General features: G+C 38.6%; 1 protein-coding gene across 8 annotated transcripts in view; it reads right to left on the bottom strand.

Moving 5' to 3' along the window:
- LOC118339882 (inositol polyphosphate-4-phosphatase type I A-like) overlaps positions 1-18,250 on the bottom strand; it is a 39,453-nt gene that overhangs the window by 17,265 nt on the left and 3,938 nt on the right. For 7 of the 8 annotated variants that reach the window (XM_035677681.1, XM_035677685.1, XM_035677686.1 and 4 more), the window contains exons 2-17: positions 17,742-17,827; positions 9,428-9,665; positions 7,845-7,889; positions 7,481-7,599; positions 7,064-7,180; positions 6,861-6,940; positions 5,982-6,093; positions 5,376-5,466; positions 4,077-4,224; positions 3,439-3,569; positions 3,193-3,297; positions 2,976-3,084; positions 2,640-2,657; positions 1,663-1,849; positions 1,338-1,553; positions 394-535 (exon numbers count right to left, since the gene is read on the bottom strand). In XM_035677681.1, coding sequence (XP_035533574.1) covers positions 394-535; positions 1,338-1,553; positions 1,663-1,849; positions 2,640-2,657; positions 2,976-3,084; positions 3,193-3,297; positions 3,439-3,569; positions 4,077-4,224; positions 5,376-5,466; positions 5,982-6,093; positions 6,861-6,940; positions 7,064-7,180; positions 7,481-7,599; positions 7,845-7,889; positions 9,428-9,533 — 1,726 coding nt within the window. In that variant the 5' untranslated portion in view covers positions 9,534-9,665; positions 17,742-17,827. The remainder of the gene's footprint in view (positions 1-393; positions 536-1,337; positions 1,554-1,662; positions 1,850-2,639; positions 2,658-2,975; positions 3,085-3,192; positions 3,298-3,438; positions 3,570-4,076; positions 4,225-5,375; positions 5,467-5,981; positions 6,094-6,860; positions 6,941-7,063; positions 7,181-7,480; positions 7,600-7,844; positions 7,890-9,427; positions 9,666-17,741; positions 17,828-18,250) is intronic. The other variant, XM_035677682.1, reaches the window with a different exon arrangement.

Raw genomic sequence — 18,250 nt, 5'->3', positions numbered from 1 at the left:
AACAAAGAGAACAAAAATAATTAACACAAATTAAAAATAAGGTGCAAGCAAAGTGAAATTGTAAGCATAATGTTAGTTTGTATGGCTGTTGTAAAATGTGACCATGAACTGCAAATAATACCTACGTTAGTGACTTGAGAGAACATTTTGGTCTATATAAAACTTATTTTCAGCCCAAAACAGTCAACTGCGATCTAGAAAAAATAAATAAATACATGTTCTCTCACATTAATGGCAAATGAAACAAAGGGCACTCCAAAGAAATCTCATGTAACAGAAGATTGCTACATGAGATTTCTGCCCAAACATGAATTATTTTTCACATTTCTACAATAAAATGTAAAAAAAACCAGCAAAGAACAAAGAAAAAAAGTATCATTTTGTGTGTGTTACCTTTCTTAGTGGCGCCTCCCTGCAGGTCAATCTGTGTACTGTCCTGACTGCTGATGCTGGGTCTCCTCTCCTTCTGAAGCAGCTTGTCAACACGCTGGATGATGCACTCCAGAGACTTATCCACATTCAGCCAAACTTTCTCCTGAAAGGACACAGACACGCGCCAATGTAGTCAATTTTTCAGAGCTAAGTAATAAATGGCTGTGGAGCTAAAAGAGAAATTACAGCAGGGAAGAGAACTTAGCCAGAGGGCAGATAATTTGCACGAGAGATGAGACGAATCGGATCAGTATGCAAATCAGTGAGCATGCCACAATTTTGCCTAACAAAGAATTATGTAATGCAAGCGAATGTAGAACTCTGACCTCATTACATAACCACAAACTCTCTCCTGAGGCTGCCTGGAAGTAAAGATATAATTTGTAATAATTTTGTTATTGTACATTTTCTGGGAATACAACTTTATAAATACAATAACCAGGCTAAATTTACACTGAACAATATTAATGAACTCAAATATTGTCATTTATAAATATACATCTTGTACAAAGTACAAAGATCCACTTACTAACACATCTCACAGTCTTCTTCAGCGATGTCTTTTGCTTATATTCACTAATTTATTGCTTGTATAAAAAATATTCATGTATTAAAAAAACAAAATCTTAAAATCTTAACCTTTATCTGGAATCTTAAGATACATTTGTTTATAATACCTTTCAGAGGGGAATCTGTGAAATGTTTAAGTCTTCTTCCCAACATTTTTAACATTTGTATTACAGACTATAGCCAAGAATCTTTAAATGAAAAAATTCAAAATGAACGACATGAAACTAATAAGTTTACATCTACTTTGTGTCATCAGAATGACATCAGATAGCACAAAAACTGATATAAATCCTTTTCAGCCAGTTTTGATGATTCCAACTAACTCATTAACTGACCCACTCCTCTTCATGCCAGTCAACATGCAGCGAGGATCGGCTGTTGCGACCGCTCCACTTGGCGAGCAGTGTGTCCTGGTCGTTACGGAGGACTACTTGTTCTGAGTCAGCGGAGGGAGACGCTTTGGAGGCGATGTACTCAGGCCGTGCTGCGTTCAGGGCCTGAATGGCTGAAGCCAGCAGCTTACAGTCGCATACGGTCACCAACTGACGAGTCTGAGATAGAGAGGAAAAGGATAATCTTTATATATCTAATGAGGAAGTCCAAAAAAACATTCCCAAACAGAAGTCCTTTTGTATGCTAAATGGTGTTAAAGCAAAATACCTTATCAGCCAGAATGGCAAGTGTCCTCTCCAGTCCGCTAGCAGATCGATCCTTGGCGGCTCGGGAAAGCCTCTCGGCATAGTAGCTGACCTGAGTCTTCAGTGTGTTGATGTGGGCGATGATCTCTTTGGCCCGGACGATGTCCTGGGGTATGTAGACGATGGACTGTGAGCTAGACAGTGCGCTGCTACAGAAAGCAGAGACATGTGGCTTTAGCAACATGTCTGTATCCGAACGTATGCTGACGACACTCTCTTATATCCTCATAATGATTACTGTTGACTCTTAGAGCCTCCATCTAAGGGCTATAGATTTTTGAATAGATTTAAAAATGAGGGGAAGAATTGTTATTTGACCTTTTATATGCCTTACAAATACTATTTGTTAATAACATAGCATTTGCATGCACATGCCTGTTCTCAACAATAATAGTGGCTTAGGAAAATGCTACAGGTAAACACAAAGACAACATTAGACTGACTTTAATAAACAGGACTGGTGGTGATACCGTTCACTTTAGAAATTCAGATAGAATTTTAGTTCTTGTCAATACTTTAAAGTCAGCATGTTTTTAATCGAAAACAGCTATGACTGAATTTACAGAATGAGCGGTATTGCAACAAACTTGGTGTATTGCGTTATAAAATATCTGGGTTTCATACGCAAGTGTGCTTGGTTGAGGACAGCATACATTTTAGTTTCTTTCAAACACAACACTGTTAATACCAAATGCATCACGTGTCATTATGTGTTGCCGTTTACACAAGCTATGTGATGTCTTATGAGAGCAAGTGTTTGCAAATCACATTCCTTCACCCTAAACCTGCTCACCAGTTCATCCACAATGCTTGGAAATCATTAGAATTTGTGTACAACTCAAAGAAACAGTGAAAGTATGTTTTTGTGGTGATACAAGGCAGTGAGAGGCAAAAAGTGTACGAACAAATGAAAACAAGCAAAGCAGTGCAACAACTCACCATCCCTCCTCATATACGCTGATCAAAAAAGTAACAAAAACAAAATTAAGAGGAAGCCATAGAACTGAACTGCAGAATTAATGCAATTGAAACAATGCATTCTTTTTTTTTTCAATGTAAAACTGACTTCAGGGCAGCCAAATCAAAATAGATACATCTTTCACACAAAATAATTTCAAATCTGTTTCAACTATTTCAAATAATATAAGTAAAATAATGAATAAAAAAGGAAGACGAGAGCAGATATCACTGTGATTGAGGGAAAAAACAAAACATGCAAATGTTTATCTTTTTTTCCCCAATGAGATGGCCATTTTTGGTCTGTTTTCAACTTACTGCTTCTTTGCCTCCTCAAACTTTTGGATGAGTTTCCTCAAACCGCTGTTTTTAAAACCTTGGCAGTGAGCCGCTGGAGCTCCGATTGTTACCACATCATATGTGTGTTCTGGATAGGGAGAGAACCAGAGGTGTTTCGAATGAATAATTTATGGGCTGATAAAGTGTGAGTGTTTGGGTATCATCGAGTGTTCATATGGTCATTCTTATGTCTCACCAAAGCCTAGCTCGTCCTGCACCCTCATCCTCTGAACGTGTAGGTTGGTTGGCATGAACTCAAGCTTCCTCTCTGCCTTCAGGTTACTGGCTTTGAACGATGGACCTGATGTGGAGTGGGAAGAAAGCGAGAGAAGAACGGGGCAAAATAATTGTATATGACAAACAGAACAGGAAACTTTGTTGGAGCTTGTTTTAAAAACTTACTGTATGTGATGGTCATTAAGAAACCTCTGTGAACACTAACCTCTGTAGTCGTTGAGGTCTGTCAGCGTTTCCTGGTATGCGAGTATTATGTTCTGGTACTGAGAAACAATCTGTCGCCGCAGATTCTCCCAACAGGGGGATAACTCTCCCAGCTCCTCCAGCTCACACACCCTGGAGACAGAAAATAGTTGTTAAGGGTTATATATATAGAGAGAGAAATATATAAGATTTAGAGCACTAATATAGCAAATATATAGTGGAGTTATGGAGTTATGGCTTCCTGAGCAGAGAATGACGTCACACCCCCTCTCCCTGTGTTGATTCCCGAGCATTTGTAAGTCCCTCTATGTGCAACTGTTGACTTTAAGGATAGTGAGTGAAACTGTTGTTATTCTCATCCACGCAGGTGAATTAAGATTTATTTCTACCAAACCAGAGTTGGGGATTGTTGGAACAGTGGAAAGACTAACAAAGACTGTTTTGTTTAGTTTTATTTTGTCTCTGTCCAGTTTGAATGAAATTACGATGATCTGAAAGGTAAAATTACCGGACTGTTTTACAATTATCTTCGAGGTACAGTAAAATTCCTGGCTTTGTCAATGGAGCCTGATGGGCAGTGGTGCCCAGTTGTTTTGTTCTGACATGCTCAAGTTAAAAGTTAGAGATGTGTGTATGTACCTGGCTGCGTCCTCCTCCAGCAGCAGTTTGACAAACTGTCGGGGAATGTTCAATGAAAGGACGCTCTCAGCCATTTGCTCCAGCACCCGTAGGTGGTTCCCACCAGTAGTTGGGAAGCGGTACATCCTAGACATTGTGCCTCCGAACACTGAAACCACAGAAAATTCAGTTGAATTCAGTTCAGTGGATTTGGTTGCTTTAATCAGACTTTTCAGTTCTTTTTTTTAGGTTTAGCATTAAGTTCATTTTAAATTATGTGATATTTGTTGATAGCTGTTCTTAATAAAGTTCTATTTTCTGTTTAGTTTTAGGAGTATGACATGCATGAACTGAACTGATGTATCAGGTTAGTTATAGCAATTTAACCATATAGAGTGATATAACTATCACACACAATAAGAAGAAATAGTCATAAAAAATGTGTTATAACATTAGAAAAAGATAAGCCAAACTAAATAAAATCAAACAGCAGAAACATATATGCAAGTAGTAAAACAAAAAAACTAAATGAGGAGAACATGATACCCTGGTTAGTTGTATTCTGTGACACTGCAGTTTTCACCTTTTGCCAGACGCTTAAACAAAAAGGATGCCTGCCTATAATGCACATTATTAATGTTACTGTAACCCTTGTGTTATTTTTGGATCGGCAAGAGATCTCCGAGGTAAGCAGATCCCTCCCTCTTAGTGGGTGACAATCAATACACAATACTTCATAATATGATTCACGGTCTGATGTATTGGTAAACATGGAGCCAGCCGGGTAAGAGAGGTGGAGGATGGGAAATGGAGGAAAACAGGTGAAGGGACACTTTATTTCCTGGATCATAAAAATGTTTGCTTTCATTAAATGATCAATATTTATGTCCTCATCTATTTCACTCATTCCCTAATTCTTTAACTTCTGGTCAATGTGGGATTATTGTATGGGTGTTGTTGAAGAGATCTTTTCATATTATGATGAAATAATATTTCCAAGGTGCAATATTGTACAGATTATGCAAAGAATGCTTCTTCTAACTTCATACTAGGCACAAAATAAGCCAGCAGTAAGTGAGATATTTTTATTGAAGACAGCTACATATGTAAAACAATTAAAAAAGCAGACAAGACTTAAAGCCACAGACTTTAGGATTCTTCTGAATTCTTCTGTGAAAGCATAAAAAGCTATGGATGCAAACTTAACTGAAACTTAATGAACTCATTCATGTAAATTCCATCGAAATATACTATTTTTGAAAAAGGAAAACACAAGACAATGGATCCATTAACTCACAAGGATGAAGGGAGGTGTCATACCTGAGCGCAGCAGGGTGTCTTTGCATAGCGAGGCGTACTTGATTCGGACTCCCATCGACTCGGTGAGGCTCTCATCAACAGGCAGCATTGTCTACAGGACACACAGGGAGTTAACAACCACCTCCACCTGCCTGTCCACTCTTTCAGGCCTACACTCACCTACGCCACACTCTAAACCATGCTGACAGTGCTCCCACACAAAGACAAATCCGCTACGATGAAGCATTTTACTGCCCTGTGAGGCCGTGTGACATGTTTATTATGACATAAAGCAGGTTAAGTGAGTTTTGCTGAATTATACAGCACTATACATAGACACAGACGAACAGGAAGCACCAGAGACACACATGAATAGTTTTCTTTTACATTGGGTTAGAGTGGCTTTCATTTGCTGGAAAACTGACTCACTATATAATAAATATCCAAATCAACGGCATACACATAAAATTTGAAATGAACTCACACCTACAATATAAAATACTTTTCATACCTTTTATGTAACAATGTAACTCCCTACATCACTTCCTTCCTTTATTCACAATGTTTGCATTATAAATCTTTAACCAAATGCTCCCAGAGGACCGTGTCCCTCCCAGCACCTCTTACCCGCCCGTTGATGCTGTCTGGCAGCCGGCCGACTGACATCCTCTGATCCGCTCTCTCCTCCATCTGCCAGGCAGCTATGGTGACGTTCCCCACCCGCTGGTTCTCCGCTGATCTGTCGAATGGAACACATTTACTTCCTTTTTTGTTTATATGAATGTATTACTGCTTTAACTAACAATTATCTATATTATCCATTAATCTGTAAATAGTTTTGAATTCATGGTTTAGTCTATAAAATACCAGATTAAAACTGTGAAAAACCCCCTGATGATATTCAATTTACAATTATATAAAGCAGAAAAACCTTACAAAAACCTTAACTTTAAAAAATCTACCAAAAATCTTATTTTACATCCTTTTATTCTTGCAAACTAAACTGTTTGTTTGCACAGGAATAATATTTAAAGCAAAGGAAGGAAGGAAGGTAGAACATATGTTTGTGTTGAATATTTCCTGTATATAAAAACAGATTTCCTGTATTTTTTTTTTTTAACATGTAGAGCATGTTGTACATTCTTTGGATCTTTAGCACCTGTGGTTGACAGTTTAATAGACCTAGGTTTAATCTTGGGGATCACAAATGTAAACCACCTTTTCTTATAGACCACTTTTTAAGATGCAAAAGTGTCAAGTAGGAAAAAACTGTTTATAGTATGACAAAGAACAGAATGATCTACTGAGAGAAACATCATCACCCCAGTATTAACATACTGTTGAACATACTGTTATTAAGTAGCTAAAAGACGTGGGTTACATCTCAGCAAGACTAGACTTTATGTATGACTGTATTAAATGAATAAACTTTACTTTTTAATACAGCAGGAAGAAGCTGGAGAGAGAGAGTGTGTGTGTGTGAATGTGTGTGTGTGTGTATGTTACCTTAGTTCCAGCTGTAATCTGTGGCTTTTCTCTTGCAACAACTCCTTCACAGGAAAAAGTGCTGAGCCCAACATATACATCTAAAGACACAATATGAATGATATGTTATTTCTTTATTTCTTCTTAACTCTAGAGAACAGAAGCTTAGACAGTGTTTGTCAGAATAAAAAGAGACGTTTAGTGATCAGTGCGCTGCATCGTACCGTGCCCTGCGAGCGGTCCTTGACGTCGTAGACGGCCAGTTTCACCTGCGTCTGCTGGTTGATGTTGGACTCCTGGAAGAAGGCGATGCTGCTGAGGAAGATGGGGTTACTGGTGCCCTGTGGACGGAGGCAGTGAATCAGCATGACCTCAATGACATGACCGGTTTCATTAACACTTGAGAAGATGATCAGCTTAAGCGACACGTCTTCCGGGTAAATGGTGATTGATGGTTTAAAAAGTTCCTTTGTACTCATCAAACTTCAGGAGAAAACTCTCATTTTGTTATTTTACAGGGTTTTGACATTTTAAATAATCTGTGTTTTAAATGTAGAATTAGAGGCAAAACAATCAGTCTTTGCCTGATGTGACAGTTGATGTCGTATCATAAGAGATGGACAGAGTCTAGAGAATCTGACCTCGATGACTTCAGTCTGGGCGTGTTTGGTCCAGAAGGCCTGCGGTGGTGTTGTGCAGCTCACTGCTACAAAGCTGTTGGGTTTTCGATCCAAAGCAGGAGTCAGCAGGTCTGTGCAGGCTGGATGCAAAACACACTAGTTGACACTAAATGAGCCAAGAGGCATCTGAAACCCTCCTAATCCTCTAATACATCACAGTTCTCTCTATCTATCTCACTATATAGCTTATTATTTTCACTTTTATAACAAATCGTCCAAAGATGATTCTTTTGAAAGACAATAAAATATGCACTATTATGTTCACGAATGACCAATGAATTATTGATGAGTTGCTCTGGATGGATTGATTTTGAATGTTACTCACCCACGCTGAACTCAATCACAGGCTCATCTGGGTCCTGACTGTTTCCTGGAAACAACCAGCGAGTCCCAACAAGCATTAGATATCACAAGAAAACAACCGCAGCACATCAAAAATATCAATTTCCAAACTGCATGAGACACCTAACTGCAATTTGGAGGTACTTTTACATTACTTTAGTATTTACATTTTATGCTATTTTGTACTTTAACTGAAGCAAACATTGCACTTTTTACAACAACATTATGCGATAACTTTAGTTTAATCTGTGCTACTGCTACTTCTTCCACTAGTTTTTCGAATTATGGTGTTGTGGTCGTCCTTTTTTTATACATTTAATTGAAAAGCAGAGCTTAAAAATGTATTTAGAAAACAATAATATCAAAACTGAGAATCCCTGAACACCCTGAACATGTTAATTCAGGGTGGAAGTGAGGTAAAACCAATGGACAGACCAGAGGGTAGTATGTTCTTCTGGTGTTTCTGCAGGCTTTACAAAGTTAAATTTAAGACTTTCTGTGATTTGTGTAGATAAAAACATCTCGTTCTAAGGTAACAAAAACACTTATTCTTATCTTCAGGTGATTATACACTGATGAATGTTATATGAATATTAAGAAATAGATCTTCCTAAATGTTACACACTGGACCTTTAACATTTTACAGTTTGACCTCTTTCCCTCTGAGGTCTAATAATCACTGCAGAAGCTAAAACAAACTGTAATCTCAACGGATTCTCAGTGTGATATGTTGTGTATGTATGACAGATGATGAGAAGCCCTCAGGCTTCATTATGGTCTGCTTTAGGGCAACTGTGGTTGAAGAGGCTATTGGCTCCCACACAAGTATAACACACTGCCAGCAGAGAGTTTGTGTCAGTGTTTAATTTTAGTTTTAGTGGTGCTGCAAGTGGCTAACATTTATGGCCTGCTGTATTTATACTGGGCATCTCTTGTGTTGCTGTGTTAAATATTGATTATTATGCTGTATTTATTAAGTGTATTGCTTACTGAGATTTATAGGCTGTACAGCACTTCTTGGATGTAGAGACACACACACACAAAACATGTTAGAAATGATCTAAAATAAAAAAACATATAAAAGATTCTATTAACAACATATTCAAATTAAGACGGTAGGGAAACAAACAAAAAGACAAAGAGAAATCATGAGTAGAGCTGAAATTATTAGTTGATTAATTAATCGGTCGATCGAGGAAATGATCTGCAACTACTCTGATATTTATAGATAGTTTTAGTTATTTTTAAGCTAGAAATCTGGTTTCAGCTTCTCTTTTAAGAGGATTTGCTGCTTTCCCATGTTTCATATCATTGTTAATGGAATCGGTTTGGGTTTTGGACTGTTATCCAAACAAAACAAGACCCTTGAAGACATTTTATACAGACCAAACAATCAATCAATGGGCAGATTAATTCATACTGGAAATGCTGGTAAATTGATGTTTCTCAATACAGCTTGTTTAATGTATAAATAATTTATTTTTGCATTTTGAAATCAAGTATTGTTTTTCATATGTCTGTTTTTATTTTTCAGAAAACCTCTGCGGAGAATCAACTTCCCCTCACCTGCGAGAGCCAAGCCGATCATCTCGTTGGACAGCTCGAATGTGTTGGCCCTGTACACCGACCACGGCCTCTGTATCCGGGAGCCGCGCTCTCTGCCCCCCGCCATGCCTGTCCGGGAAGAGCGGGCGACGGCAGGAGGCCTGAACACACACCCTCACACACACAGTCACGCACTCCCATGTGATGTGCCCCTCTTTCTGCGTGGATACACGGTTGCTCTAGAAAGCGGTTCACCTCTCTAAATGGAACGAGAGAAGAAGAGAGGGAGGGAGGTTGGATTAAAATAACATATTTTTAAATTAAATTTAACAGGTTTTCACATTGTTTCTTCAGGTCAACATTTGCTTAATTCCCTAAGTATCTTGAAATGTATCAAGAGACGTTAAACAACAGTGCCAGGCAGCAACACTTCCCTCCTCCTTCACTCTTTGGCATCAAAAATTCAGTATCAGTATGGCAGGAGTTAATTATTCTTTTTTGTATATTTGTACATTTAAATCATAAAGCAAAAGAAAATAAATCAGAAAAAAGAAGTATGATTTGCACAAATAGACAAAGAAAACCTGAGAGAAATCTAATCTAAAACATCAAACAAAAATATCATATTTAACACATTTTTTTGAGGTATTTATATGCTAGTTAGAGTGAAAGTGAAAGGCCCTGTTTATAGGAACTATACACAAAATGGATCATATATTAAAAGGCTTCAGTGGAATGAAAGTCAACATACAGTATTATTACTGTATTGGCAAGAAATAAAAATAAAACCAAGTGTGGCTCCAACCGCATATGAATTCCAATGAATTCACGTAGTCAGTGATGCTAATGTGCCATTTGAACGCCTACAACAGGAGCAACAGGGGAAACCTGAGGAGAACAGAAATAAGGAACAGGGTAAAGAAAGTGAGACAAGGTACAAAGCCAGCAAGAGACAAAAACACAAAGCAGACAAGAAAGAAAGTATCAACTGCAACTTACAAGGTCACGTAACCCAATCTTTACTCACATCTGCCACCTACACAGTCAGCAGCTTAAGTTCTGTTTCTCATTATTTTATGTTCTTATTCTGTGCTCATATTCTACACAAACCTCTGTGGAGCCCAACAGGGTATTGTTTTCATCATCTTTGCATCTTAAATGACAGAAAAAGGAATCACACTGTCGGACCTAGCAACATTTTTGACTAATGTAAAAGCTGCAGTAGCAGATAGAGATACAAAGTATGCTCAATATCTCAATCTTCACATGTTATGCACAAAGGAAAATAAACTGAGAGACACTGTGACAGAGCGGTGTAATCAGGGTTAAAGAGGTTAAAAACCCCTTGTACAACCACAGTATTTATCTATATATCACTCATGCTGCAAACGCATGTATGAATACAAAAATGTCCAGCAAAACACATCAGACTCTATAAAACAGGCAGTGGAGGACGGTCATTAACTAAGTCTTCAAACTGATAAATAAGTTCTAAAATCTGTCAGTAATGCATCCTGTGAGAGGACAGAAAGCAGCCTTTAACTCACCGCTGTGAGTATAATGTAACGTATACGGTAGATAAATAGAGAGAGACTGTAAAAGACAGAGGCATGCGTCTGTTGGCATGCTACAGAGCTGTGTCTGTGTGTGCACGTTTTGCTGTATATAAACATGCACATATATCAGTGTACAGTATGTGTTGGCGTATATGGGAAAGCAAGAGTGTTTATCTGTGTGTCAACCCACTTAAAAACCTACAAATTAGCATTTTTATGCTCGCTAGAAGTGCAAGAATCATCATATGTTGATGTTGCTAAGAGACTGTAGGTGTTTCCTTAGGTCCTCCAGGTTTTTAGATTTTTTTCTTCTCTTCTTCCTTTCCTTTATGTCCATCTGCCGCCTCTCAAGTGTTCTACATTCTCTTGCCCTCCTAGATCTGGGAGTTTATTGTCTTGTGCTCCCCAAATCTATCATTTATTTTTGCTGTTTCCTCCCCATTTTGTCTCTTTTGGGATCTGTTTCCCTGAAGGCTTTAGCCTCTGGATGAGCAGCTGTCCCATTCTTTGCCGTCTCTCCTGCTTTCGTTCCCGCTGTCCCATTTTGCTAAAGACCAATTAGCCTATTTGCAGCTACGCAGCAAGCGCAAGGGACAGTAGCTGGCTCAAATGGAGAGGCACCATGGTCTACTTAGACAATACACAAAAGGAGATCTCTGTGGTCTATTTTGGTAGAATTATGCTCTATTTATTGTAGAAAAATGTGTTTCAGTGATTCAGGTTTAGGTTAACATTACAGCATACGCCTCATGAGCTGTTGTAGAAAAACACAACGTAAATTCAGACAATTTACTTGAAACTAAACATCCAGACTGTTAAAAACTGGACTCTAAACTATATATCTTTTACAAATAGGCCCACAGAGTGATCTCATTTTAATTGTGGTTCTGGGTTAATAGTTGGCGGCCTACTTCCTGATATGTGGTCCAATGCTGATCTCTTGGCAATGCCTGATATGGCCCACTTTGGTCAGCTCAGATACACGTGCCCTACATCTGTTGATGCAAACATCTGGAGCACTACCTGAAGTCCTTTCTGGATGGAGGAGCATCTACCTGTTCGCATGAAAGTTTAGATTTCTCTACACGCAGGATCTGTGCAACTATTGTCTACTGATGCTTTAAAGTGCTTGTTCCTACAGGTCTACAAGTTGACATTTAATTAAATATTTATCTGGAACGTCGTATTCCTGTCACACCTGCACACAAACAGGAAAGATTTTGACTTGAGGCTCAATCTCTGTAAGTGTTGGATTCATATCAGACAGAGTAATGGAAACCTCCTTTGGCAGAACTGAAATGTATGCAGGGGATAGCAAAGTAGAGGACACATCATCAGGCGGAGGCAGAGGATGAATAAAAGAGACAAAGATGTAAAGACTGCAAGACGAGACGAGTAAGACTTCTAGATAACTGAGCAGGCGACATACCTGCCACCTCTCTGGAGGGAGTATCGAGTTGTTTGTGCATTATTCAATATTCACGGAACAACATGAGCTCTGACAGCGGGGTTGGAGACAAACACAAGAAGACACACACGTTTGTGATTAGATGGGAGGGGGGGCCTGCACAAACACCCATCAGCCTGTAGGGCTTTTTAGCTGAGCTGTCTGAGTGCTGTGCTGATGGGAAGAGTCACGGGGAAGTAAACAGAATAGTTTAGAGTGTACGCTTCGAATGAGGAAAAGAAACAGGTGAGCTAAAGTCAAAGGGACATGGGACAGTAACAAACAATAGTACAGCTGCAGTTGGGTCTGTTCCTGTAGATCAAAGGCTACACCAGTCAGTGCGGCTCCAGCTCTCTCTCACTATAGATTTATAAATCACATGACGTGTGGACAACACACACACACACACAGTCCAGATAAAAGACTGCAGCTCCTAGTCATTGTGGCTCTGCTTCATCTAATGGTGATACATCAGCAGCTTCCATAAGCTCCTGCTATAATACCACTCCTTATGCCAAAACATGCCGACAAATGTCGCAGGTTCAAACCCACAGTTATTCTCCTTTTAAAGCGCCCTTGGTCTCCAGTGTTGAGTTCCTGGCGGCAGGCTGATCGGATAGATTTAGTCCAACTTGCAGTTACAGATCCCCAGAGGGCCATATAATAGGAAAAGAATGGAAAACATGGACTGCACGGATAAAAAAAGCAATCAACATGGATTTGGATCAGTTCAAATTATCAATCTAATTCACTGAATGATTTAACCTCTAACTTTCAGGATAAAAAGGGTGGGCACTTCCCAACAAGTGCATCAGGTTATTAATGTTGATGGGAACAGAAAGTCTTATCAGCTAAAATAAGCGTACATGCATCATAATAGTTTCAATACATTAGCTGGTACAGTATGCCAATATATTTGCTGTATTACATTACTTTTCTGCTTTTATTCTGAAAACCAGATGCATATTTTAGAAATTTTGCATTAACACTTCCCTTGAATTATGTGCTCAGTGTATTAAGTAATGTTTTGCCGTCCTTGCTTATGGATTTCCAACTCACAACCACATACACACGTTTCTACCCCGTTCTGGTAGCTTTTTTATAAATTGCAGATAAGCAAACATGAATGTACTCAAGAAAATGACCAGACTAGGTACATCTCTGGTCTTTGTTACCAAACCTGGAAGAACATTTCCAGTCTCTCAGCCAACTGGAGTCACATTTTCCACTCTCAAAGCCAAAAAAACACCATGGTTTGCGAGGGCTTAAAACGAGCACTTGCTTCCAACTTTCCTTATCAAAAATAAGTTTCTACACATCATCCCATTTCCAAATCACATTCTTTGTTCACAGACATCAACCTCCTGATTTTATTTTAAGTTATTGGTCTGAGTTTTGTCTGTCAAACTTTTTATCACCCAGAAATGGTCAAACATGGTCAAATCACTATGAAACCATTCCTCTCTCCAGCAAGTTTCAATTAAACATGCCTCCTAACGCCTTACATTCAGCGCAAATCCCTTTGTGTATGACCTGCAACAGACGGCAGATTTAACACCTCAAATCAATTAAGTAGTTTGGCACGTTTGGGAATTTACTATCTTGCCAAAACAGTCCAGTGATGCCAAAAAATAAAAAAAAATATCACAAGCAGCAAACATGAGGAAGTGTAACTCCTCTCTGAATCCATGGCAGCACAGAAACTTCACTGAGGGGGAAAAGCTGCCATATAAGGGAGCTCCAAATTTAGCTTGGCGTGTCAGTGTATGGGTAGGTTTGTGAGTCACATGAATTGGGGCACACACACACACACACACGCACACGCACACACTCACGGTAAATCCGGGCCACAGCTCCTGACACATAAAACCCCAATCCAGGATTCACAAAGTGGATTTTGGCTTATTAGGGGTATAAACAGGCCTAAAGACTCATTAACAAAAGCAATTAGGGGGAGCTTTGAAGTAAGTTTTATTCTGAAATGCCGCAATTAAAAAAAACACTCTCAAGTTTCAATAATAAAGGATAATCTGTGTATCATGCTTTCACTAGCCCAATATGATAATTGCATTAAAATAGGTCACATTTTGCTCAGTTCTTCCACAATTTTTCAAACAGGGAAGTTAGATCAGCAGAGACGAGACAATGTAGGGATTGTAAAAGGCATCTGACCTCTCTAATCTCTTTGAGTATCTTGATGATTCATATCCCTTAAAGCTGAAAGGTTATATAAGTCAATAAACCATAATAATTGGGAAAAAAAGATTGAAATTGAGTCAAATTTAAAACATAGATTTGACCTGTTTTTTTCATCATATGTTATTAAATGAAAACAAAAAAACAGTAATTTAAAAGATTGCTGGATAAAGAGAACTGCTTGAACTTGAGGTGGCAGAAAATCCTCACATGGGTTGGCAAAACAATCTCCTCACAAGACTGATTTAGTATTTGTTGAATGATCTGGTGTTTAGGTTGGAGGACTGGTTGGACAGGCAATTTCAAATCATCAGCCCAGAGAGTTTCAAACAAGATTTATTTTGGCAGCACAAATCTGCAGCATGTTGTGAAATCCGATATTAAAGCTTTAGGAAGAGTAGCCATTAACGGCACTCAGGGAAACCGTAGCAACACAATGCATCAGAGGTTGTTAAATGTAAGTTGTGGGAAAGTTTTTAAGAAGTTCTTAATGGTGAAGGAGACGGGAGGAAGACTGGACCTGGTTTAAGGTTTGAAACCCTTATTGTTAGCCTTACAGGGAGCGCTCGTCTTCTCTGCTTGTGTATATGTTATGTGTAACTCTATGTGGGCGTGTTTGAAGCTTGTGTCTTAGTTTCAAGATAGACCGAGAGAAAGAGAGACAGAGTGCGTGAGAGTGAGAGTCCAGTTGACCATACATGGTGAAACCCCTTTTTACAGCTTCCTCTTTGCCAAGAGGCCTTTCACACACAGAAGACAAGGCATCACACCACACGTTTTTCTGTGTGTGTGTGTGTGTGTGTGTCGGGACACATCTCGTCTCAGACTGGACGATGCGTTCTTCTAAATTTGGTTCTTCCTTGACGCAGTTACACAATATCCAACAGCAGAAGGACAACTCCAAAACAAAATAAACACAACATCCCATAAGTGAATTCATCAACCAGAGGTGACTGATCAAAGCTGAAAAAATTGTGCAATTTCAAGCACATACTTGATTTTAAAAAGGCCGAGTTGCTTCTAGTTACTTTATCTATTGAAAGGTAAGATGAATTCCTAAAATGTGATCCTTCCCTTTACGTTCTCTTTAACCACATGCCACTGAGGTCCAGCTGACTGCAGTGTGAACAACAACAGAAAGAAGGGAAACGATTATTGTCTTTTTGATTATTTGATTAATTGTTTGGTCTATTAAACATTATTAAACAGTGGGAAAAAGGTTCCCAGAGTCCAATGATGTCTTCAAAATCTTGTTTTGTCTCACAAAACCCAAATATATTCAGTTTACAGTCATATAAAAGAGAGAAAAAGCAGCACACCCTCACAGTGGAGAAGCCAGCAGCAGTAAATGGTGGATAATTGTGTTTGAAAAACGACTTAAGCAGTTATTCAATTACCAAAATTGTTGATCGATTACTCTTCAGTTATTGAAGTTTGGTCACCAAGGGAAATTCCCATGGTTCCCCACCACTTCCCGCCGCTGCCACAAACTAACATGCACCAGTGTGGGACATTTATACGGCTGTTTCTTTTATGTGTGTATATAAAGTTAATATATTTTCTGTCTTTGGAATTTGGATCGTCCAATCAGTTCGGGCTGGGTAACGTATTGTTGAGCTGTGGGAGGTGTGAGACTACGTATTAAAGCTCCAAAAAGACACTTTTGTGTATCTTCTCAAAGTATTATTCCAGTCTTACGGCAGAAAGTAGATAAGATTTGAGGTTAAATCATTTTTAACACTTTAAATAGTAAATATGAAGAGTTAGCATACCACTATCAGCTAATCCCAGTTTAAGGAGAGAGTGCAGGATTTAGAGAAGTTTGTTTCTGAATCACCATTCAAAGGAATCCATCTCAGAAGGTTTTCTTCTTTTTCACTTCTTTATACAAAACAAAGCTATATTTTATTGGCTATAAGAAGTATGGTAGCATTCGACTTAAAAAGAGTTTAGTCTGTAAAGAAGAGAGTTTCCGGTACTACAAATCTGGTTTGGGATTTAAAGTACGGCTTAAAGAGATTAAAGCAGATATTCTGTCATTTGAATGCCTTTGGATAGTTCAAAACTGTATTTTACAATTTATTTATTTCATATAAAATCACAAACCATTTGTATGTCGTATGCCTGTTCCTAAATTTCATGGTGTTAGAGGATGTGGGCGAAACTCTAGCTATATATACATATAGATATATTTATTATTTTTTAAATAGAGGACCCTGATGTAGGTAGAACTGAAATCTGAAATTTGATAACAAAGGATTAAAAGACAGCAGGAAGTGAAAGGTTCAGCACACACACAGAAATCAGTAATGTGTCAGTGTACTTGGTACAAAGCCCTCGTCTCTTTATACCAACAAATCACTGCCTCTGCTCAGACTGACATGTAATACGTGATGAGACTGCACAGTGGCTCTCTGACCGTTATCCTGGGTTTCACTGCCAGTTCAGAGGAACCGTCAGCGAACACGACCGTCAAAATGTTCTCGTCATTCTTGCCTAATTGGTTCACAGTGCGTTCTGTTACAATGTGGAGCAATGATTCATCAAAACACTCAGTGTGTGATTATAGTAATGATTTGTTATCACCGTCTCTGACGCCTTTCAAGTTTTAGTTGTGAGCAATAGCCGTTCGAGCTAATAACAGATTTACTGTCATCGTAAGTCGCAAAATAATCTTTCCTTTAGTAAAAAATACTTAAAATGAAGTAAGTCGAGTAGGTTAGTTAGTAGAATATTAATAATAATAAATCAATTTTCTCTGATGAACTACAGCACCTAAACAAATTAAAGAAATCTGGCACATGTACCTGATGACTGTCCCAATCCCTGTATGTGTTTTGATGCAATGTTTCAAATGAAAATTAAAAAATGAACCTTTTCTATGACTAAAAAGATGAATCTGAAGGGAGAATGTAGCCTTGTGTGCTTCGTGGTTCAACTTTTTAATGCTGTTGAATGCAGAAATAAGGATGTATATCGAGTGACAAACCAGATGAACAAGTTGATTTGTGTTCACCCTCAACTGAAATAAAATATTATCACTAATCTGACAAGTTCCAATTTATTCTGCGACCACTGAGAATGTGCTTTTAGAAAACACCACTTGAGCACTTGTAATCATGTTATATTTACTCACAGTCTATTGATGGGATGAAGAAGACAAAGTAAGCTGATCCAGGTTCAGTGAGGATGATCTTCCAGACAGGGCAGCAAGTTCACAATCTGAAAAGACATCAAATACAGGGTTTTACACAGCTTATATCTGCAAACTGTGTACAAAATGTCAACATTTCTTGTCATTACGAGCTTGTTTTTGTTTGTTTCTCCATTTTATCGCTATAAGACCAAAAGTCCAGTCAGTCAGCATTTGTTGAGGGGCCATAATTGCTCACTTTCTAAACCACAGATAACAAAAATTAAGTTCTGTCGAAAACAGATTTGCCCCCATGTTGCACGATTGAGCTAATAATAGAGGTGTTCCCTGTCCCTGTGTGTGTGTGTGTGTGTGTGTGTGGACCCTGTGGGAGCGGCATTAGAATAAAGCATGAATAATTTCTTTAGAGGGACGGAGCAGCTGTAGCCCTTTTCACATGAAAATGAGCATCGCCCACACCCTCAAACACACAGAGCACACACACACACACA

This window comes from Morone saxatilis, unplaced genomic scaffold (assembly GCF_004916995.1).
Source record: "Morone saxatilis isolate NCDOM2014 unplaced genomic scaffold, NCSU_SB_2.0 Contig6, whole genome shotgun sequence".
NCBI lineage: Eukaryota > Metazoa > Chordata > Actinopteri > Moronidae > Morone > Morone saxatilis.
The sequence above is the reverse complement of the archived record's forward strand: the minus strand, read 5'-3'. Positions and strand labels throughout refer to the sequence as shown.